Here is a 25,825-nt window from a genome sequence, read left to right as displayed (position 1 = left end):
AATGCATTGATATTAAAATGAAAAAGTACTTTGTAATTTGTAAATTTGAATTATTGAGTAGGCCTATAAGTCCTTTGTCCACCACTGATGGAATGAAGGGGAATCTAAATTAAAGTGGCCGACATGTGGATTATTGTTATATAATTACCATATGGTTATTGTTATAATAATAATAATGTCTAATTAAAGCAGTCATAATCACTATGGATCCTGGTGGATCTCTAGTCTATGGTGACACAGGCGTGGGTTGGGTGTAGGGTTGTTGTTTTTTGTCTCTGATTAATGTACTGTTAAACTGATAACTATGCTGAGTATCTCAAAGGTTGTGCTGTGAGAAGGATGCAGGGCACTTATAAGCTTTTAGCTTCAGCCCAAGCCTTTTGATCACCTTCACGGGGCTGTTTGTTTTTTCTTTGCTGATGTAAAATTTGTACTTGATTCTGTGAAGATGTTCAAATAAACTAAACTAAACATATAGGCCTATGGTCATGCCTCATGACATCACACCTTGACACGTACGTCACGCCACCTCATCATCACTGACCTCATCTAACCTGACCTCATCTAACCTTGGATAACCATACATGGAGAAGTCTGGATCATCACCTAGATCTGCATATATGGAGCCAGCCAGCAACTCTACATCTGACCTCAAACCTCAAACCCTTAGATATTTATATATGGAGCTGACCTGTTCTGACATTGCATATGTTGATCCCCCCACCCATCCTTCCATGTTGATCTGACCTCATCAAACCCTGTACACTCAAGACACGCTCCATATATGACCAGTACAATTACATGACAGGCATATGTTGGTACCTGCAGTGCATTTCTGCCTGACGCACCTCCGACGGTACCTAAGCGCCAGCTGTAGGGTTTCAGCTGAGAGCCATCCTGGCCTTGCCCCTTGCTCACCAGGTAGTGACCCCAGACTCTGCATGGCAGGGGCGTCCTCCTCCCTGAGCCAGGCTTGCACCTGACCGCATTCCTGATGGTTGAGAAGCGTAGGTTGATGTTGGAACCTCTCGGGCCGCTTCCCTCAGGCCCACTTCAGCCAGTACCCAAATACCAGCTGCAGGGTCATCAGCTGGGAGCCATCCTTCACTGATGTTTCGCCCCTTTAATCACCAGAACATCTCAGGATGTTGGGGCAGCAGTCAGGGACTTCTCCCTGCCGCTCCCTGCAGCTGGATTTCGATAATCCGGTTCTTCACTGCGGGGCATCTCGATTCCCCCAACTCCTGTCTTTTCTTCTCAGCCAGAGCCAGAAACTTCCCTTTTCCGCCTCCTCCGAGAGATCCTTTAGGACCTTCTTAGCCTTTGCTGCCATGATGCCGATGTCCCTCAAGAAGCGGTTTGTTGAGAGGCCAGCATAGCCACGGTAGCCAACTTCCACTTCCAAGTGCAGAGAGCACTGAGGGGACAGGTGCTCAAAGCCCACAAAACGGCACATCTGTCGGTTTTTGGGGTGGTCTTTTTGTGGGGATCCCTCGTGCCATTTCACACCAGAAATGTAGTGCATTGGATGTCTTATTCTAATGGGGAAAGGTGTTTCACTTGGTCCATGTCATTGGACCGTAAAATAAGCAATAGGCCTGCGTTCTCATTACCATGTAAAAATGAAAAGGGCCATGTTGGGCAGGCCATTAAAACATATATATATTGTATTTATTTTTTTGGGGGGGGAAATGGCAGGCACCAAGACGCTACGACCCTCACCTCCATTTACCAAGACCCAGACATACTAAAACACCCATTATGAACAAACTGATGTATAATGTATACACTATTTAATAGAGAAAATAACAGATCTACAATTGTTTACCTATATATAATAAATGGGTGCCAAATACATATTTTTTACGCCATAAATGTCTAGACATTTCCACCAAACCTGTGGATATCCTTGTCATTCTGGGCATAAATAATACGTTGAATATTTGCATGATAAAGCACACACAGAGGACTTGTAGTGATGAAACCTTTATTAAACAAATCAAAAACATATAAATACAGTACGTATTGTATTATGAACGACCCGCCAACAGTATGACTTTTTACATTGATGTACATTGAGTATAATTTGTCAGGATTCTGTGTTCCTTGTTCTCTCATTCTGAAGGGATCAAAGAAAGAATATGTTTTTGTGTTTTGTTTTGTTTTGTTTCCTTGTTTACCTCGAATGTCTGGTTTAGTAATGTGAAATAAGGCTGAAACGAGACTAAGTTACACTTTTTGTTCACAGCACACACCTGATATTATTGATATTAAATAATGATGATGATAGTTAAATAGAATCGTTTAACTGTGATGCATATGTGGCTTTGTTATGGTCTGAAGGTACATTATGTAAGATGTAGCAACACCCCTGATCTACACAAACCCAGCAGCTTGTGAGCACTTTACTGCACCATCATTTACTGCATATCAATGAACATAATTATTGCATGAATGTTAATGCATAAGACTTGTTAAATGTTGACAAATGTGGACACACACTGATGCTCATATTGTACTACCAGTAACCTATGAGCTGGAGGGAATAATGCAACCTAAAATAAAAATGAAATTCCATCATGTTGAATAGAAAATAAGATCCATAGACAAGATACAAATTAAACTCCATCACAAGGAACTAGTAATGTGTATTTTATTCAGTCATGTTGATGTTGTCAGATTATACATGTAATTCCTCTGCTTTTGCATCATTGTCATCCTGGATTAGATTGACTGATCATTATGTTTTAAACAAAAGGCTTTTTGTCTGTATGATTCTTCATGTGTCGTTTTAGATGACCCTTGTGAGCACAGCTTTTACCACATACTGTACAAGAAAATGGCTTTTCGCCTGTATGAATCTTCATGTGTGATTTTAGAATACTTGTGGTAACACAGCCTTTACCACATACTGTACAAGAAAATGGCCATTTGCCTGTATGAGTCATCATGTGTGTTTTTAGACTACCCGCCTGAGAAAAACCTGTACCACAAACTGTACAAGAGAAGGGCTTTTCACCTGTATGAATCCTCATGTGTGTTTTTAGAACGCTAGAGTCACGACAGCCTTTACCACAAACTGTACAAGAGAATGGCCTTTCACCTGTATGAGTCATCATGTGTGTTTTTAGAGTACCCGCCTGAGTAAAGCCTGTACCACAAACTGTACAGGAGAGAGGCTTTTCGCCTGTATGAGTCATCATGTGTGTTTTTAGATTACCCGCCTGAGTAAAGCCTGTACCACATACTGTACAGGAGAAGGGCTTTTCGCCTGTATGAGTCATCATGTGTGTTTTTAGACTACCCGCCTGAGAAAAACCTGTACCACAAACTGTACAAGAGAAGGGCTTTTCGCCTGTATGAATCCTCATGTGTGTTTTTAGAACGCTAGAGTCACGACAGCCTTTACCACATACTGTACAAGAAAATGGCCGTTCGCCAGTATGAGTCATCATGTTTGTTTTTAGAACGCTAGAGTCACGACAGCCTTTACCACAAACTGTACAAGAGAATGGCCTTTCACCTGTATGAGTCATCATGTGTGTTTTTAGAGTACCCGCCTGAGTAAAGCCTGTACCACAAACTGTACAGGAGAGAGGCTTTTCGCCTGTATGAGTCATCATGTGTGTTTTTAGATTACCCGCCTGAGTAAAGCCTGTACCACATACTGTACAGGAGAAGGGCTTTTCGCCTGTATGAGTCATCATGTGTGTTTTTAGACTACCCGCCTGAGAAAAACCTGTACCACAAACTGTACAAGAGAAGGGCTTTTCGCCTGTATGAATCCTCATGTGTGTTTTTAGAACGCTAGAGTCACGACAGCCTTTACCACATACTGTACAAGGAAATGGCCTTTCGCCTGTATGAATCTTCATGTGTGTTTTTAAATTCCCCTTTAGATTAAACATTTTGCCACACTCTGTACAATTACAACTTTTCTTCCCTGTGTGACTCCTCTTGGAGTCAGTTTGTTTCGATGAGTTCAGATCCTGGGACAGCTTGTGCTGTCCTCCCACATTTTGTGTGTTTTGTGATATCAGTGTGTTTAAAGCTGACTGATCTCCCCTAGTCTCCTCCCAATCATCACTGTCTTCAGTATCAGATTCAGAACAGTGTGAAGAGAGGAGCTGGTTGTCACTAGTTGGTTGTAATGTTCCACAGTCCTCTACATCAGCTTGTGCTTTCATGTGTACAGTTGAGGTGCCGGCTACAGGCTCTGTGTCTCTGTTTTCATCATCATCTTCACTTTTCACTGCTAGTAATGTTAACCCTTGTCCACCAGCCTCTTCTGGTGTGTGAACTAGCTCCACTTGTTCTTCTTTAATTTCTGGAGCTTGTCGTTCCTCCTGGACCAGACTGGAGCTCCTCTCCTCTTCAGGTGGAACCTCCTCTTTACACACAGGGACGTGCAGAAAGTCTAAAAAGAAAAATACAATGTGTTACGACCCTAATGGTCTAGGAGCAAAGGCCCTGCAATGTATTCAAAAAGACATCCAGATTAGCTTGTAGAGCGGCTATTTTCGGTGGCTGGAATTTTGTTGCATTTCAAAAACCACTGCTTGCAAATTATGACTCATGATTACACACCTAAGTAGCCTAGCACACCCGGAGTGAGCATGTTTTTGGGGGGTTTGCGTTCTTGTATTCTTGTTATCGGAACCTACAAACCATCCCACATGCTCAGATCAGTCAACGCAGGGAAGCTGGAAGTTCACTAAAAATGCCGGGACAGCGCTCCACACATCCCAAACTCTTCTCCCTTCTGGCTCCAAAACTATGGAATGGGCCTGGGCAGGCTTAGCAGTCCAGGCACCTTGGCTGGTAATCCAGCATGACAGTGTGCCGTGGGTTCGAGTCCCGATCACGACAAACTTTACTGTCTGTCTTCCCCCATCCCTCTCCCTGTTTCCTGTCTACCTACTGTAAATCTATCAATAAAGGCAGAAAAGACCATAAAATATCTAAAAGGGGGAAAAAAATTACGTAACTTAGATAGCATTTTATGTTGACATTGCACTCTATAGTGTATACACATAGTTTCATTGTATAGATATTCCACTGTTCTTAGTTTACGTATGATTCTTGAAGACAATTGACCTATAGCTAAGCCCCTCCCCAAACTGCTATGGTCCAATCACAGCTAAGCATACCATGGTTTAGACAAAACTCTCCACCAATAGTTTCCCTATATGATAAAACATTGTTTTAAAAAATAAATGTCGCACACATATTTTTCAGTGCATATGGCAGGCCTTGTTGACGGATTTGGAAGAGATTTTGAAGGTCTGGTTCCAAAAATGAACCATTATTGAATGTGTAAAATGCATGATATTTACATTGGAATGAATGAGCCTGGCTGGAAAGTGTCCAAGTGGGAGTGTCTAAGTGGGAGAGGGCTTTGCTAAAGGTATTGTTTTTATGTATTTGATGCATTACCATGTTTTGTTCTTGCTTACTGTAAATCACTCTGGATTAAGAGCATCTGCTAAATGCCTAAATTGTATTCAACTTTACTACAGGTTTAAACCACAGCAAATAAAACACTACATACCTATCTTGTACAATTTTACTACAGGTTGCATCCTTGCATCAAACAGTCCATGTCTCTGGTCCATCTCTGGCTGCTCCTCTGACAACGTTGAATGTCTTTTGGAGGCCATCTCTCTAGACACTGTAGACCTCTCCCTGTGGTGCTCTGTGGAAATCACCAGCAGAAAGACCTTTCATTATACTACATATTCAAATCAAACTTTACCAAGTCTAGTGTCTTGTTCAGTATAAAGGAGCAGTCACTAGTTGTTCGAGTGCTAAAATAATTGCCCCCATCCTGATTTGAACATCAGGTGAACATACATTGTATATTGAATTTGTAAAAGGGAAAGAAAAGTCAAAAGTAACACAAATAGCCAATCTACAAGATTCTCAAAACATGTGGCATCGTGAGCTTGTAAAACATGGCATAATCTTGGACATAGTTTGAATGCTGATTAATCGTGATTAATACATTTTTAAACTGAGATGCATCTGATTAAAATGTTTATTCGTTTGACAGGCCTACTCAAAATGAGTAGAGCTAGTAAGTATTTCTTAAAGCAGTATTTTTTAATACCTATTTGAAAGATGTCAACAGTCATTGACCCACCAGCCTCTTCTGGTCTTTGAAGTAGCTCCTCTTGTTGTGGAGGAGCTACAACAAGAGGATGTGGTTCCTCCTGGACCAGACTGGAGCTCCTCTCCTCTTCAGGTGGAACCTCCTCTTTACACACAGGAACATGCAGAAAGTCTATGAAAAAATACAAAGAGACTATCAAGGTTTGCATCTTGTACCTCAATGCAGAGTAGTGGCTGGAAAAAGTATCAACAGATTACTTTTTGGCCACATTTTCCAAAATTGAACTTTGATGGCGCGCTGACTGGCTTAGGAATGGAACAAAAAGGGCAGGTCTACGCTCCTGTATTTTAACATCAGTTAAAATACTTGAGTGCCAAAGATTTTCTGAGGTGGTACTTCAGTATAAAAACGTTGGGAACCAATGCTGTAAATAGTGTGGCCGTTTGTTTGCATTATAGCGTTCTCAAAGAAGATGTGAGACGAGTTGAATGTTAGGTCTTCTCCAGCAGGTTAGTTGTTAACTATGGAATCGCACATTTCCCGTCAGTTGGTGTGTCGGCACCATATATGGTGGTCGGGGTGAGAGAACATGTGACATCACGTGACATCATCAGGGATGGAGATCCCTGGTGTCATCAATATTAAGCCCATATATGGAGATCCCTGATGTCATCAATATTGGTCAGCAACTCTGACCTCAAACCTCAACCCTCTCCATATATGGAGCTGACCTGTTCTGACATGACATCCATCCTTCCTCTTCGATGTCTCCCTTTTGACTGATACCTGTCCATTTAAACTAGACGGGCCTGCCCCAAAGTTATTAGTGCAGCTGCGCCTGGCAGCCGGTGGAGACTAGAGTTCTTAACAGGCCCTGACAATTAAGATCTTACCCCCCATACCAAAGTGTCAGCGCTTGCCCATCAGTCTGCTGTCACCCAGGCGGATGCGTGCACGCGGCCTGAGGTCGCTTCTCGCCCTCAGGCGTCTTACTGGTACTGAAGTAGAATGAACTGCAAAGCCTTATGTGAACCCATTAATACTTTTACTGACGATTAATATTGGTTCATTTTTACACTCTCAGTACCGACCCACTTTAACAAATAAAACAAATAAAGTGATTTAAACTTACCGAGATCCAGGTGGTCTTCAGGTTCCCGTTTAAGGTGGTCTTCAGGTTCCTGTTTAATAGAAACAGTCGTGGCTGGAGAACTGATCTTCACCTGCAGACTGGACTCCACACACTGGTCTGGAATGAAGGTGACATTAGTAACAACTTTAATAATAAGGTTGTTCATGTGTTATAAACAGCATAACACTCCTGTAGAAAACTGAACCACACTAAATTGATTTATACTGTATTATGAACCAGAATGATTTACATAAAATGAAAATCAGACCCGTCTGAACCAAGTGGCGCTGTACTGTACTCGTGCTGTAGTACTGTACTGTACAGTGTGTGTGTTAGGCTGCGCAACAGTGACACTTGGTAGTCAACAAACGCTATAACGCTATTTCCGTGCCTGGACGGACAGACAGACCCAGTCAGGAAGTCAGGGACACGCATTGCTGTGCATTGGAGTGGCTGCACCACTTAATAATGAAAGAACAAAATTAAAGCACATCTAGAAACTAAAGCAGTATTTTATCATTGCATAATTGAAACAGCCAATCGGCTTGATAACAGATTAATGATCCTGAAATAGATATGAAATAGATATGACAGAGTAGCAGCATCTCTGCCTCCCAGCCTCCACATCAGTGTCCAGACACACATTTATATTGGCAGGCAATGTCCACAACGGTAACAACATTGATTTCTGCAGGTCTCCGGACATCTCAGCCATTCTCCATCGGAAATGAGGAGGTGGAGAGGGTTTCTAACTTTAGGTTTCTGGGCATAATGACACTATGGGCACTATCACCTCTGCTGTGGGGAATGCACAGCAACGCCTTTTCTTTCTAAGGAAACTTAGAGGGGCAAAACTCCCACAGAGCCTGTCAATCAACTTCTACCACTGTGCAGTAGAATGTGCTCACCAACTGGTGTGGTTTTCCAGCTGCACCAGGGCAGAGAAGGAGGGCCTCCACAGAGTGGTCAAGGCTGCAGGGAGGATCATTGGGACCAGCCTCCCAGAGATCTCCACAGTCTTCACCTCCCGCTGCCTACGCTGTGCCAATAACATCCTACAGGACCAGTTCCACCCAGCACACCATCTTATCCAACGTCTGCCCTCTGGTAGGAGATACCGATCTATCCGGTCCAGAACCAGCAGACTGACCAACAGCCTCTACCCACAGGCTGCCAGGCTGCTGAATGAACAACCTGCCCCCCGCCTACCCCATCCCTGACCCCCATCTATAGTATTATAAGTGTACTGTACTGGACTTGGACTATGCATTAAACTTTGCATTGCTGAACTCTATTATTATTACACTGCACATTATTACGTTGCACTTTGGGTATTATGTATTACAGTGCGTTTATTTGTATTCCAGTGGTGAAGCTCAACTTGCATTGTTTCGTGCAAGCAATGACAATAAAGATCTATCTATCTATCTATCTATCTATAGTATGTAAACATCAGGTGAAAATGAAAATTATATTGAAAAAAGTCAAGAAGTAACACAAATACCTGATCTACAAGCTGCTCAACGTGTGTGGTATCGTGAGCTAGTAAAACATGGCATAATCTTGGACATAGTTTGAATGCTGATTAATCGTGATTAATATATTTATAAACTCAGATTAATCTGGTTAAAATGTTTAATCATTTGACAGCCCTACTTAAAATGTATTTCAAAATGTAAAAGTATTTCTTTAAGCAGTATTTAGTTAAGCAGTATTTTTATTGCGTATTTGAAAACAGTCATTGACCCACCAGCTTCTTCTGGTCTTTGAAATAGCTCCTCTTGTTCCTTAATCTGTGGAGGTTGTGGTTCCTCCTGGACCAGACTGGAGCTCCTCTCCTCTTCAGGTGAGACCTCCTCTTTACACACAAGAATGTGCAGAAAGTCTAGGAAAAAATACAAAGACTCTATAAAAGGTTTGGATCTTGTACCTCAGTGTGGAGTAGTGGCTGGAAAAAGTATCAACAGATTACTCTTTGGCCATATTTTCCTAAATTGAACTTTGATGGTGCGCTGACTGCGCTTTGTGCTGTATGGCCGTTTGTTTACATTGTAGTGTTCTCATAGAAGATGTGAGACGAGCTGAATGTTAGGTCAGTGAGTCTTAGTTAGTTAGTTAATACTGAAGTAGAATTAACTGCAAAGCTTCAGTGAACCCATTCATACATTTACTGCCGAACCGTCGTCCCATTCATAATACGATCAATGTAGTCACATTGTTAATGCTAAAATCGATAACCGGGTGATATCGGTTCATCTTTACACCCTCAGTACCGACCCACTTTCACCAATAAAACAAATAAAGACTGAGTAATTTAAACTTACTGAGATCCAGGTGGTCTTCAGGTTCCTGTGTAAGGTGGTATTCAGGTTCCTGTTTAAGGTGGTCTTCAGGTTCCTGTGTAAGGTGGTATTCAGGTTCCTGTTTAATAGAAACAGTCGTGGCTGGAGAACTGATCTTCACCTGCAGACTGGACTCCACACACTGGTCTGGAATAATATAAAATATAATAAATAATAATAATAATTTAATAAGGAATTTGATGTGATATTAACAACTTTCATAAAAAGGCTGCCGCTGATCATGTGTCATGAAAGGAGTATAATATATTTATCATATTAAACTTTATAAACACCTCCTGTATAAAACTGAACCAGACAAAATTCAATTCATTTCACCCAAACCCTAACCTCACAGGGAAGACACGGCTGTTTCGGGAGCCATGGGTGAGTTTTAACCAGCAACGCCGACACCCAAACCCTAACCCGGGTGATTTTTAACTGGCAACGCATATCGTGAGCCGTAACTGTTGTCGGCAGTTGCGGCGTCGGCCACGAAACAAACCAACACTGCCGCGGAACTCCACTAATCCCCCCACCTTCCCAGGCAGGTGCCACCCCTCCCTCCGGCAGTGCCGCCCGCGTCTGATTGCCGGTGTCGGAGAATGCACTCGCTCCTTCTGAATTATGGAGATACAAGGTTTCTCTGCCCGGCAGCAATGATACAAAGTAAACCCAGCTGCTATAATAGAACAGTGAGAAACATGTAGAACTCAGGATTCACATGGAAACGGTGAGGGCCTCACAGAACGTAGACCAGATGTCTCCCTTTGCGTGGGACAGTCCCTCATTTCCCACATTGTGACTGACAAGCATCAATGTTCAAATGCCCTAATATATTCAGTCCGGTAACAAGACAACTCACCCTTTTTGCCCCTCCAAGTGAGTTGTCCGGACATCTCACCCCGAACGTCCGGACAACTCACCAGGGGTGAGATGTCTTCACTTTCGGGATGAGTTGTCTGACTGAATATGTAGCCTTTGAGCTCTTTTATATACTTTACTGAATATTGCACAATAATACTTTACTGAATATTTCACAAGAATATAACAGAAGAGTCAAATGTACGGTCAAATGTAATGTAGTTTATTTAAATATAGAAACATTGTAAACAAAGTTTTTTTCTCGAAAAACAGCTGTGTGTGTGTGTGTGTGTGTGTGTGTGTGTGTGTGTGTGTGTGTGTGTGTGTGTGTGTGTGTGTGTGTGTGTGTTAAACTTCTGAAGAAATTTGTAAAACTGTGTTGGCAAATTGTCCATAAATATGTTAATATTACCTGAACCCCTCCTAATGTATTTACTCCAGATGGCTGAATGGTTATATAAGGTCACTTGTAATTTCTCACATGCTAATGTATAACTAGCAGTAGCCATCATCATCGTTGTTGGGGGGGGGGGGGGGGGGGGAACATTATCCACAAACGATCCCCCCCCCCCCCCCTCAATGCTGCATAGAGAGTACAACAGTGTTTCACCGGATTTTACTGTTAAATAAATAAATAATTAGCGCGTGACTGCGCATGTCTGTAGGAACCGATAGTTAGATCCGAAATTGAATTAGGCCTACTGTAAGGGGTGCCACGGAAAGTACAGACAACTCACCGGGGTGAGCTGTCGCCCAACTCGCCCCAGCGGAAAGTACAGACAACTCACCCCGCCATGTCAGAAAGTGAAGACAACTCACCGGGGTGAGTTGTCCAGTATTCGTTAGTCCCCTAATAGTTCCTGATAGATGCCTTTTTAAGCCTTTTAAAATAACATGAGCAATATCCCCAGCTACAGGGGGTAGCACTTATCCTACCCCCTTAGATAGCACTTTTTAGACTTAGATAGCATTTGAAACAGACTTATAGCATGTCATGTAGACAGCACAATAATTGCATTGCATGTAGTCATAGCACATCATAGTACATATGATGCACTCAGATCAGCCAACGCAGGAAAGCTGGAAGTACCCTCACTAAAAACGCCGGGACAACGCTCCACACGTCCCAAACTCTTCTCCCTTCTGGCCCCAAAACTGTGGAATGCACTCCCCGTTGCAATCAGAACTGCAGCATCACTCCCAATCTTCGCCGTAGTCTGAAGAACCACCTTTTCAGACTCCATCATGGCCCATAGCACTTATCCTACCCCCTTAGATAGCACTTTTTAGACTTAGATAGCATTTGAAACAGACTTATAGCATGTCATGTAGACAGCACAATAATTGCATTGTATATAGTCATAGCACATCATAGTACATATGTATAGCATAGCATAGTATATATGTATAGTTAATATGTATAGTGTCATTATATAGATATGTTCTAGTTACGTTCTTAGCTTACACATGTTTCTTGATAAATGCATTTTATATATGTGATGTATTCCCATACTTTTGTTCCTGCCTAATGTAAATCGCTCTGGATTAAGAGTGTCTGCTAAATGCCTAAATTGTAAATGTATAGCATAGTATAGTATATATGTATAGTTAATATGTATAGTGTCATTATATAGATATGTTCTAGTTACGTTCTTAGCTTACGCATGTTTCTTGATAAATGCATTTTATATGTGATGTATTCCCATACTTTTGTTCTTGCCTAATGTAAATCGCTCTGGATTAAGAGTGTCTGCTAAATGCCTAAATTGTAATCGTAAATTGTACAGTACCAAGTCGGCCATACCACTGATGAGCACATCAAAACACAAACACACACACACACACACGCACACACAATTGGTGATGACAATACGTTTTACTCTTATGTACCTGAACACAAGATTTACCAATAAAGAAAAACGTGAAGCTACTGGGAAATGTAGTTCAGTTCAGCTAGCTTAATGCTACCTGTAGCTAAAATGAGTTTACTAACCTACAGTGTGTAGTTTGGTGGTGTTGATGTGTGTGTGTGTGTGTGTCTGTGTGTGTGTGTAACACACATACCTGCAGTGTGTAGATCGATGTCCATATCAACATCAATGTCCAGCACTTTGTTTTGTTTCTCCAGCAGAGTTTCTAGTGTCTCCATCTCTCTCTGGAAGAGAGTGGCAGCGGTGGCCGAACGGATAGCGGCGCGGTCTAGATACCGGAAGGTTCCCAGTTCGAACCAGCCGTCCGACACGTTAAAATTACCACCGCTGAAATGCCCTTGAACAAGGCATCAACCACTACGATGAAATGTGTTCTATGAGCAGGGCCTGGCTGGAAACAAGTTCTTGAGCTTAGCCCAGATACCCTGGGTAAATATAGATTTCATTTCATTTCATTTCAGGTTGACCATGACCTGAGCTGCCAAACTGAGACGCTCCAACACAAACACTCTGACATCAAGCTTCACACAACAAACATCAGCACCACCACTCTGCTGCTGTTTGTCCAAAACACACAATATATCCTCTCCCACCGACGTCATGTGTTCATGTATCTTCAGCCGTACAGACTCCATTTGAGTCGTTTTGACCTCCATTATGAGACGTCGTTTTAGCAGCACTCCGTTTATTTCACACCACGATAAAAAACAACCAGAGCTAAATGCTAACAAACTCCATGTTGCAGTGCTAACCGCAACAACAACACGCACTTACTTCCGTTTCCGGATCAACGTGTTTCGAACTTTCGAGCGCATGCGCACCAATGGATCCTCCAGGCCGTTTGCTCAATGCAAAGGCTCTTCCTTTCGCCCCCTGGTGGAGGAGGTGTGTAACTGGACGGACGGATTGAATACTTTATTAACAGTTTGTGAAAGAAAGGACAGAGGTACAGAAGTTATACAATAATCTAAAATAATAATCTAAAATCAATAATCTAAAATCAATGATCTAAAACCAATTATCTAAAATAATGATATAAAAGCCCTGAGAGCTGGGGGCTTGTTTCCATTCAGACAGAGAGACAGACAGACAGACAGACAGACAGACAGACAGACAGACAGACAGACAGACAGACAGACAGACTAACACCAAAATACAATATCATGAAAATATATAAAACAGTACAGTATGTATAGGAATACATTAACACTTTGATTGCTACAGAATCTCCCCAGGCCTATTTTGATGTTGCTACCGTTTAACATTGCACAAAGGCCTTGTTCGGGGGCCCACAGCAAAATGTTCTCTTATAGCGAGAATCACACGCATACATCAAAAGAAAGCTGAACTTGTCCACTTCAATTTTAAAAATACATTTTGATTTTACCATGTTCCATTCTGGAGATATTGACCTTTTTGCAACACCTGCTTTTGCCTGGAAGTGGTTATCTTAAACAGCGAGCAGAGTTATGGATGGTTTAAAGTCAGAGACATTGAAAGGCAGATATAAAAATTAACACAATAAATATCCTATACATCCTATACACCGAATGAAAGCCCTGAATGTGTACTTTTACGAGGAAAACAGTACACATTGATCCCATCTACAGTTTGACAGTAATTGGTTATTGATTGCAGCTTGTGCCCACCAGATAACTTCAGAGAAGACATGGACGTGAACTCCTCAATATTCACAAAATAAGGCCTATAGCGACATATAAATACTATATACCGCATGCAACAAGACTCTCTGCTTTCATAAGGAAACAAATTCTACTGTAATAATAATAAAAATCACACCCCTGTGAAGTGAGCGGTGCAACTCTACTTCTCTACTTATTCACTACAGCTCGCTATATACGGACTGAGACAGAAAGTCATGTAAACCTTTTATTTACAGTTTGGTCTGTAAACTTCTACTGTAATAATAAAAATCACACCCCTGTGAAGTGAGCGGTGCAACTCTGTTCTCTACTTATTCACTACAGCTCGCTATTATACGGACTGAGGCAGAAAGTCATGTAAACCTTTTATTTACAGTTTGGTCTGTAAACCTCTACTGTAACATCACACCCCTGTGAAGTGAGTGGTGCAACTCTGTCCCAGAGTTGCACCACTCACTTCACAGGGGTGTGATTTTTATTATTACAGTAGAAGTTTACAGACCAAACTGTAAATAAAAGGTTTACATGTAAATAAAAGGTCTGCCTGTCAATGTCTGACTATAAACCTTCATAACTCTGCTTTCTTAGATGATGATCGCCTCGCCTCGCCTAATCTATCTCACAGTCACAGATCTGCTTTCATTGTCTTGATCGCAGTAACATGGGGGGGGGGAGGGTCCATGGGCACATTGGGCAGCAAAAGTCTTGATCCGTACGGCTATAAAAAGTCCCATTCCACCGTTCGGTTCAGAACTATAGTATAACGGTGAGACGCGTTGTCATTAGCTGATTTTGTTTTGCAAGCTAGTATAGGGGGACATGCCTGGGCATGCAGCTTTTGGAGCGATGGAAAAAGCTTCACCTCGTCCAGAGAGGTGCTAAGCCCGGCTGTGATGTCGACGACAAGGAAAAATGACTTCCACATATCACAACACCACGGTTTAGGACGCGGAAAAGTTCGTTATACATTACACCCGGGTCGATTACGTCCCTGACGCGTTCATTGCGGTCTTATCACTACAATTATGATGAATAAAAAAGCGTTACAATCTGTCCATGTGTGTTGCAGACGTTATGCAATGCCGATCCGGTGCAGATCATGTGTTTAGGCACAAACAAACAGAAAAAAGGCTATGTATTTTTTGAGTGGTGTAAACCACTCCTACAACTGGCTTTTGTGTGCAGAAAAAAATGAGCATGGTTGCTATGTTCAAAATAATTTCTGACGTAATTAAATCACACCCGGGTGAACTGGATGACCGTAGCAACCATGCTCATTTTTTCTGCACAAAAAAAGCCAGTTGTGAAATCACATCCGGGTGTGATTTCATTACGTCAGATCAGAGCTGATCAGGCTATATAATACCTTACACCACTCAGTTCACACGGGTGTGATTTTTTAGTCAGCAGCTGCAGTGAGTTTCACGTCATTTATAATTAATACAATCAGATTCAGATTAGACTTTTCTGTTTGGATGAATGGGCTGTCAAGGGTTGGTATTGCAACTCCGAACGCGCCCTATATGCCAGATAGCAGAAATAGCACAAGAGACAATTATGTCTACATATTTACACATAACTCCATATCCATGGAGCAGCTGGTTTATACTGGTTTATCATGACATGATGAAGCTTAGTTTCATCATATTGTACAATGTAGCCTACATTCCACACAAATATAAGATTATACTCTATTTGCAGAGTAATGTGCTAAATTGTATGAATAATCTATTTTACACACTGTGACTGAACATTGAACAAAAGCAACACTCGGAGACTGTAGACAGTATGTTGAAAGCAATTTAGAAAAATGGAGAGCTCCAAAGGTAAAGTAATAAGGTCAGGGAAAACAAAGATTTCCGCACATTATTATAGTTTTAGTCATAGTATTTTGAATAAAATTCCATTTAGTTTTAGTCTAGTTTTAGTCGACTTATACTTGACATTGTGCTGAAAATAGCCAATCTACAAGCTCACAGCGTGGCCCGATGTGACGCGTTGTGGGCTTGCAGATTCTATTTTCGGAGGGAGACACCACACCCACGCATAAAATGACATGCCTAATTACTTCTACTGGATCCCTTATAGTACCCCATAACATTTTTGTCTATAGTTTTTATTTGTTTGTCAGTTGGTGACAAGTTTTAGATTTTTGGCATGGTGGTAGGTATGGTTATAAGGTTTTCAAAAACCATCGCAAACGACTTGGACTCGCCCCCTGGTGTCCGTTTGCAATTAATCTAATATTAAATGGGTCAGTATATGGTTACAAATCAAAATAATTGATAAAATAGATTTTCCAATGGATTCTATTAGTATTCGGTATGCTAATTGACATACACAAATTGGGGGAAAATAACTTCTGGGAAGGCATTGTTTTCAAGATGGCGTCCACGGGGGCTGCAGTGAGCTTAAAATGCATATAAACTGGGATTGAATACATAAAAAAATCATTGGTGACAAGTTTTTGATTTTTGGGATTTTGAATCTAATATTAAATGGGCCAGTATGGTTAAGAACCAAAATAATTGATAAAAGAACATTTTCAATGGATTCTATTAGTATTGGGTATGCTAAATAACATAGTAAAAATGTAGGAAATAATAACTTCTGGAAAGGCATCATTTTCAAGATTGCATCCACGATAGCTGCAAAATGCCTATAAAGCTGGGATTTTAAATGTAAAAACTCATATCAATTATGAACTTGGTGGCAAGTTTTAGAAATTTGGCATGATGTTAGGTATGTGCATAATGTTTTCAAAAACCATTGCAAACAAGTTGGGCTCGCCCCTTAGGGACCAGTCGAAATTTAGAAAAGGGGGCCCTGGAGGAAAATAGGGGAGGGCCATGTCTTTTTAATTTTAGTCAGAGGGAGGGTGAGCTAATTTTACTTCGAGTCCAAGGGAGGGTGATCCCATTTTGATAATAAAATAGTCTCTGGCAGTGGAAAAGTACTGAGCCAATTGCTCCCCATGGTAACCCCAGCCTAGGCCTGATTAAGGGAATTCCATACACCTGTATCTTGATTAGAGCAGTCTCCAAACTCCCCACTCAGTCACTTTCCAGCCACTCACACACATCCAATGTTATGCCCATGTACCCTGTGTTACCAGTAAAGCACGCTGTGATTTCATGTCCTGTGTCCGTGTTCTGATCGACACCCCATACTGGTGAAAGTATCCAAACCACCCACTGTACTCCACTACACCAGGTTTTATATCTAATACTACAGCTTTTCTGAATTAAAGTACAACTTTGGTCAACGATACCCGTCTGTTGCTTTCACTTGGTTCTTCCCAACAGGACCGGTTTTCATTGTTCCCCCTGTCAATCATTGTGCTTGGCCTATCCAAGTGTGTAAGTACACACTACAACCCCCACATTTCATTAGCTTGCATAGCTTGCTGTGTTAGGCGTTAGACTACAAGACCATTGTCTGCGTTGGCCGTGAGTTCAAACCCCACAGCGGACAGTGACTTTTTGCGATTTTTGCGGTCACTTTATTTTCTCACATATTAAAAATGCTAGCAGATTAAAGTTAGGAATAAATAATACTCAGGCAAATGTGATATTAATTAATAGGGGAGGGTGATTCCTTTTTGTTTAATCACCTGGGGAGGGGACTGGATTTTTATTTTCATTCACAGGGAGGGTGATGGTATTTTATTTCAGGACACATACATTTCCTCCAGGGGTATCCCTATTTAAATTTCCACCTGTCCCGTAGGGCCGATTCATACTCCTATTTTACCGCTGTAGTGCCGGTACCCGCCCCCCGGCCGAACCTCAAATGACGTCACATTGTAGGCTCTACAGAGCCGAACAGACTTTTATTCGGGTCTAAAATAGGAGTATGAATCGCGCCTAAGTGGTCTGTTTGCAATGAATCCAATGCTGGCCTATTTAACATAGGATATATGTTGACCGTTGAGCTGATTCTAATCTATGGCTCCGAGACATGGACACTTTCAAAGAAACTAGAGAAACGGTTGAATGGCACTTACACCCGCCTTCTAATGAGAGAGCAAAATCTGTCTTGGAAGAGCCACCCATCTAAGCCACCCGACTAATCAACCTTCCTCGTGTTTCTTCACTAGTCCGATCCAGAAGAACACAGTTTGCCGACCACTGCTACAGAGCTAACAAAGAGGTTATATCTTCCCTTCTTCTCTGGAGTCCTGCCTCAAAGCAGACCAGAGGTAGAAAACTGTCGTTCCCTGATGTCATCGCTAGGGACACAGGCATCAGTAAGCAGGAACTGGGGATGGCAATGAAGGACCGGGAAGTCTGGCGTGATATTGTGAAATCCACTATCTCGACCGCGGTCGAAAAATGATGATGATGAACATAGGATTCATTGCAAACGGACCACTAGGGGGCGAGCCCAACTCGTTTGAAATGGTTTTTGAAAACCTTATGCCCATACCTAACACCATGCCAAAATTTAAAAACTTGTCACCAAGTGCATAATTGTTATGATTTTGTATGTATTACATCCCAGTTTATAGGCATTTTAACCTCTTAAACCCCAGGGGGGTAAAGGGGGTAAATCCGCAACATCGGAGTAAGAACCGGAGACCAATTGGGTCTCCATTGACCCGCTGATCGCTGTTCAGAGGTGGACAGCCGCTGCCCCCGCCGGCGGGGGCAATGGGGCTCAAGAGGTTTGCTCGTGGCAGCCATCCTGGACACCATCTTGAAAATGATGCCTTTCCAGTTATTTTCCCCCAATGTTTTAGTATGTTATTTAGCATACCCAATACTAATAGAATCCATTGGAAAATCTCTTTTATCAATTATTTTGGTTTTTAACCATATACTTTAAATTTAGATTAATTGCAAACAGACAACTAGGGGGCGAGCCAAACTCGTTTGTGATGTTTTTTGAAAACCTTATAACCATACCGAACACCATGCCAAGAATCAAAAACTTGTCACCAAGTGCACAATCTTGTTGATTTCGGATGAAAAAATAAAAAAATGTCTGGCTTTGTTTTAGTGGGTCCACATGTTGTGACAGTTTTACACCAGCAGAGGGCAGTCATAGACAATCAAATCAATCAAATCTGTGTTCACTGATTTCAATCTGTCAAGTGACAGAGAAACACTCTGTTTTGCTTGGATTCAATTTCATAAAACTGAAGTTTAATTTAAATCATAATTTTAGCTGCATTTGAGGTGTTACTATTTATACTCCTACATCAACACTGCCAGTGTCATGCTCAGACTTAAAGGACCACTTCACCACTTTTCAACATATCTTCATATACTAGTCCTCACTAATAATCATGATAAAATGGCTACCATTTTTTTCTACTCAGTCTGTGTCTCATAGGAGGACTGTGGGCAGTTCAGAAACCCGTCCACCAGTGACATCATCGATGGGGAATCCAAGCTATTAGAAACTGCAGGCTTTCTAGTCCTGAAAAGTTGCAATGCGAAAATGGAAGCCATCGTTCTCACCATAATAAAAATCTAAACATTTTTGTAAAAAAATATTGTTTAAAAAAAGTCTGCCTAATGATGATGTCACTGGTGGACGGGTTTCTGAACTGCCCACAGCCCTCCTATGAGACACAGACTGAGTAGAAAGAAATGGTGCCATTTTATCATGATTATTAGTGAGGACCAATTATATTAAGATGGGTTGAAAAGTGGTGAAGTGGTCCTTTAACGCACGCACGCGTGCGCCACACATCACTTCCAGCACGGGAATCATCCGTAAATCCACTCGATGGCTCCGCCTAGTGGCGGAAATATCATATATTGGAGTGATCCAATATAGCTCTACATAACACCTGGAGAGACAAGAAGACCCCTGTTACTGAACAAAAAAACTCTGAATGCAATGCTATGTAACATTAATTATTAAACAAAAATAGCACATTCACTTTAACATACTGGACCAAAACAAGCCTTGGTTTTTAAAAAATGTTATTATTAAAGGACCAAGCAGTCCGGAAAGGACTTGGTCCTTTATTGTTGTTAGTTATTTTTCTTCTCCTTCCGCTTTTTTGCGAAATTTGGAAATATGGTAGAGGGCCATGCCAAACGGTGAGGATGCGAAGACCACAACCATTGGCCAAAGGGTGGCGCTATAGCACTAAATTGAAAATGCAAACTTTGACCACACATAGCTCATGAATTATATGACATTTTTGCCTTATCTGTTTGTGTAGGAAGGAACCATAACAGCATTTTATTTTAATTGTATTTTGCGGCATTAAAACTCTTTGCTTTTATGACATTTCTGAGGCAATTCATGTCAATGGAAGATGCTTCTAAACTTGTATCCTATTCCTAGTTTGATCACATCAAATACTCTTTCAACTTAAAATAGCTAATGACCGTAAATAGCCAATCTACGAGCTCGACGTGTCGTGAGCTTGCAGATCTGCTATTTTCAGTGCACAGCATGCTTTCACAGAAGACTTCTATGGAATCCAAATGACTGAAATCCGTCGTGGCGACTGAGAACTTTTTTTTCCACGTTTACGCGCCTGTCTCTGTCACATTCCAGGAGGAAGCGGCCAACGTGCATCTGTCCAAGAGCAGGAAGATCCAGCATGAACTGGAGCAGGCCGAGGAGCGCGCCGACATGGCTGAAGCCCAGGTCAACAAGATGAGAGCTAAAAGCCGCCATGCCGCCATAAGGGCATCGAGCAATAGTCTACTAATGTCACAACATGTTGATTAGCATTGCTTAGATTTAACTAAAGATGAATGTGGAATGTGGTCTAAAAGTATATTACTCTTTTCACAGGGAAAAGAAGCCTCTGAATAGGTTCTTTAAACTTTAAACTTAAGTAGGTTCTATTCAACTCACAATACAATGTCATAAAATATGATATATTGTTGTATTCAATAAAGGTAGCAAAATAAAAAGGTACGTTGTTGTTTCTTATATTCATTACTTGGTATTGTTGTCAGACACTTGATATATCTGCCGATATTTAATTATGAAAGCATTATTGGTATTGAACCGATTTTCACCGATATTTTCCGTCGGTATTGACTGATATTTCAGCAATGAGCTCAATATAAATATAATATCGAATAATGTAATATATCGGTATCGGCCGATTTGACCCTGCTGCATATTATTGGATATCGGATCTCTGTAATTAGAGATGAGTGTGTGTGGGGACAGAGGATCGGGGAGGTGGGGTTCCCAGGCTCGCAGTATAGCCAGCACAACGCAAACGCGCTATTCCTAAACTGCCTTTCGTAGCTCCCCCCGTTCCTCAGCACCCCATCCCTTCCACACACACACGTCACGGCCAGGAGGACACTGGGGTCGACAGCAGTGCTCGGTGTGGCTTTGCTCCGTGGTGGTTTTGCGAGCTGAATCTGGACTATGAATAGGGCTTTAGGCCCCCTGAACCTACAGTGCCCAGAACCTACAGTTCTGGGCAGTTGAGATCCGTAGCATATATATTACTGAAGGGCCGTGCAGAGAGCACTGAGGGGACAGGTGCTCAAAGCCCACAAAACGCCACATCTGTCAGTTTTTGGGGTGGTCTTTTTGTGGGGATCCCTCGTGCCATTTCACACCAGAAATGTAGTGCATTGGATGTCTTATTCTAATGGGGAATGGTGTTTCACTTGGTCCATGTCATTGGACCGTAAAATAAGCAATAGGCCTACGTTCTCATTACCATCTAAAAATGAAAATGGCTATGTTGGGCAGGCCATACAAACACACACACACACACACACACACACACACACACACACACACACACACACACACACACACACACACACACACACACACACACACACACACACTCTTGTGCTGTAACATATATATTAGTGTGATAAAACACTGCTAGGACGTTGGTCTCCCCAAGATCCAGACGTACAAGAACACCCATTATGAACAAACTGTATAATGTATAGCACTCATTCTTGAGATGAGGGACAGAAGTGGAAAAAACATGTCCCACACATAAGAGCCTTATTTATGTTAAAAATAAATTAATTCATAAAAATAAAAGCACTTGCAAAGTTAAATGTAATACAGTTGTGTATTATTATGCCATTAATTTCATTATATATGTTTTCATATGCCATCTAAATTAGTTAAAAGCAGGCACTGTACCCAAAAAGGCCTGTATTTAGCCTGTCCCCAGCAAGTTGTCACAATTTCAAACTGCCAAAAAAGTGTCTAATACTGTCACAATCACATAAATATACATACTAAATGAAAGTAGATTGTCAACAACATAGCAAACAATATACACAGTTAATTTTAATTTATATTTTAAATTAAATATCTCATATCAAATGTGTGTCCCACGTCTCCGTCAACTTCCAAGTCCTGTTTATATTTGTTGCAACAGTGGAGCACCTGGTCTGACAAGCATTCAATTGTTTGATATTTTAAACAAACAATGTTGATATCAATGTGGTCACAGCTTTTACATGTCAACTCCGTCAGGACATTATTATGATCTTTGTTAAGAATTCCAAAATAATGTTTAGTATTTTAGTTTAGGGTTAGGTTTAGCTAACAACTGAAGAAAAACTAAATGGATAAATTGTACTACAGAGGGTTAAGATGAAAACAAATGCCATTTTGTCAACTCCGTCAGACGTCAACTCCATCAGGTTTTGTGTCTGACGGAGTTGACATGTATCTGACGGAGTTGACAAAAGTGTTCCCAAAACAATAAAATTATAGTTTTTGAATAATGGGAAGTATTCTAATTTGGCGGACAGTTAGAGCATGCCTTAAGGAACATTTTTGGCTATAGGGCCATCACAGATTTGTCTCGTGGTGACCATGGCAGCCATCTTCCAAAATGGCCGCCACCTGATGTTATTTTACAATAACTCAAGTTCTACACCACCTAGGATCTTGATTCTGGTGACTAATATTACATTTTCAAGGATGAGGGATACAGTGGTACAATTTAGATTTTCCCTATGACCATGGCAGCCATTTTTCAAAATGGCCGCCACCTGCTGTTATTTTACAATAACTCAAGTTTTAGACCACCTAGGATCTTGATTCTGGTGACTAATCATACATTTTAAAAGATGAGGAATACAGTGGTACTATTTAGATTGGTCCTGTGACCATGCCAGCCATTGTTTTTCAAAATGGCCACCAACCTGCTGTTATTTTACCAATAATTCAAGTTATAGACCACCTAGGATCTTGATTCTGGTGACTAATCAATGTAATCATACATTTTAAAAGATGAGGAATACAGTGGTACTATTTAGATTTGTCCTGTGACCATGGAAGCCATTGTTTTTCAAAATGGCCACCAACCTGCTGTTATTTTACCAATAACTCAAGTTTTAGACCACCAAGGATCTTGGATCTGGCGACTAATCATTACATTTTCAAGGATGAACTTTCTCTGGGAGGGGTCAGGGCTTATTTCAGGTGCAGGTTGAGTTGCTACTGACAGGACATTACAGTAGGTGGGCTTTATGGCCTTTGACTTGTCCCTTTCAGGCACAGACGCACAGTTTGACTTCACTGGCCACTGCAGGGAACTGTGGGGGAGAAACTTTGGTCTCTTGACACCCCGATTAGGTTCAGGGGTTTTTTGGTAGAGACTTGCCTTTCATGACATCGTTGCTGCAGCAGTTGATCTCCTTACTGCGAGCGGTGGCACACTCTGGGTCTCTTGGGCATTGTATCTTGGTGGCCTCCTGCCAGTGTTTCTCCGTCCTCATGAGCTCTGTGTTCTGGGGCTCTTACATTGTCTTGGCTGGAGATTGCTTTCCTGCAGGGTCCAGCCCAGTCTTGTGCAGATGGCTGCTGGCCCACCTGGAGGCCCCAACCTCAATTGTTCGGTTGGTGTGATTAGGTGGGGTGGTCTTCCCCAATCAGGATGAGGGGTTTGACCCTTTCAAACCGTTGTAGCGGCAGTCTGGCCAAGTGTCTGTATTTAGTTGTGAGGCTAGATACAGGATACGATTGCTCACCCAGCCCCAGGTGACTTGAGGTGAAGGCTCCTTTGATTTGGTAACATTGCTTTGGTTGACATGCTGGGGACACAGAGAACGACACTGATGCCTTCAGTGTCTGCACATCCTGCCTGATAGTTCTGAAGGCAGATCTTCAGGTTTTCCGTTGAGGCAGAGTCTTTCGCTCACTGTTCACCTCAAGCAGGACTTCAAGGTGTTTGCCTTTGCACAGGCTATATGGCTAGGACTCGTGCTTCAACCACTCCGAGAACTCCAACAGGGTGTTGGTTGCTCCTGGGCCGCAGAGCATTGTGCGGCGGAATTCAACTCTTATCTCTGGTGGCAGCTTGTTGAGGAGTCGTGCAACTTGTGAGCCGCATCTAAGTGCTGTGTCTCCCTCTGGGCATAGGGTTGTTAGCATGCCTACCAGCGACTGTACTTGAAGCGCAAACTTCTCAAAGGCCACCCCATCGCCTCGACAGATGTTGGCTGCCTCCAAGACACTTGCTATTTTCCGTAACACTAATTCGTGGAGCTGTCCAAACTTGTTGTTTAGGTGTCACCCGGGTCTCTGTTGGTGAAGTCGGGTCTATAGGTGGTCTAGAACATTATTAGAACGTTATTTAGTATGGGGATATTAATAAAATCTGGTAATAAATTCCTTACCAAGAATTTGCTTCACCAATGTGTTTGGAAGGGTGTCTACTAACATATCCCACGTTGCTTTATATTCAACCACCCTAGGGGAACTTTTGACAGCTGCTGAAAGTTGGGGTACCATCAACAACCAATATAAGGCAAAATGTGCATTATGCTTATAGCATGTGACATGTCAAACTAGGGGGTTTTCATGATTCTGAATGCATTCCAAGCATTAGCTATGCACGAAAAACACTCATTGGGCTGAAAACGGCCATAGCCGTCATCACAAATGTGATTAGGTCAGCACATTTGGGCACATTTGGGCAAGTGGATATGGCCGAATTTAGTCCAAGGAGTTTGACCGCTAGTTTGGCCATAGACCCCCTAGTTTGGCCATAGCCACTTGCCCAAATGTGCCCAAATGTGCTTACCTCATCACATCTGTGATGATGGCTATGGCCGTTTTTAGCCCAAGGAGTGTTTTTCGTGCAAAACTAATGCTTGGAATGGATTCAGAATCATGAAAACCCCCTCGTTTGACATGCCACATGCTACTTAAAGCATAATGAAAATTAGAACATTTAGCCTTATATTGGTTGTTGATGGTACCCAACTTTCAGCAGCTGTCAAAAATTCCCCTAGGGTGGTTCAATAGAAACCAATGTGGGATATGTTAGTAGACACCATTACAAACAAGAAAATTCTTGGTAAGAAATGTATTCCCAGATTTGACATTCTGATAATATTCCCTGACTAATTGGTAAAATAATAGCAGGTCCGCCATTTTTGAAAATGGCTGCCATTGTCACAGGATAAATCTAAATAGTACTACTGTATTCCTCATCCTTGACAATGTAGTATTAGTCACCAGAATCAAGATCCTAGGTGGTGTAGAACTTGAGTTATTGGGAAATAACAGAACGTTGGCGGCCATTTTGAAAAATGTCTACCATAGTCACAGGACAAATCTAAATAGTACCACTGTATTCCTCATCCTTGAAAATGTGGGATTAGTTACCAGAATCAAGATCCTAGGTGGTCTAGAACCTAAATCAGTTCAACTTGTCAACTCCGTCAGATGTCCGTCAACTCCGTCAGACGTTGGTCACATGATGTTTTTGTTAATTTCCAAAGAAATAGATGATTCAATGTCAAATATTTTGTGCTTATGTATTGAAACACCAACTGAAATACTACTTAATGATGCTT

The 25,825-nt window shown here is 41.7% G+C and overlaps 1 protein-coding gene across 1 annotated transcript; it reads right to left on the bottom strand.

Moving 5' to 3' along the window:
- Positions 1-1,213: 1,213 nt before the first annotated feature.
- On the bottom strand, positions 1,214-12,605 carry LOC306919379 (uncharacterized protein; the record flags this gene model as incomplete). Its single annotated transcript, XM_079532169.1, has 7 exons — positions 12,512-12,605; positions 9,569-9,733; positions 8,995-9,129; positions 7,245-7,361; positions 6,110-6,283; positions 4,280-4,417; positions 1,214-1,476 (listed from the first exon to the last, which is right to left on the bottom strand). The coding sequence occupies exons 1-7, from the start codon at positions 12,594-12,596 to the stop codon at positions 1,214-1,216; spliced, it is 1,077 nt and encodes a 358-aa protein (XP_079388295.1). The 5' UTR covers positions 12,597-12,605.
- Positions 12,606-25,825: the final 13,220 nt, after the last annotated feature.

The sequence above is a fragment of the Electrona antarctica genome (genome assembly GCF_951216825.1).
Source record: "Electrona antarctica genome assembly, contig: scaffold_25, whole genome shotgun sequence".
NCBI lineage: Eukaryota > Metazoa > Chordata > Actinopteri > Myctophiformes > Myctophidae > Electrona > Electrona antarctica.
This window is presented reverse-complemented; position numbering and strand designations above follow the sequence as displayed.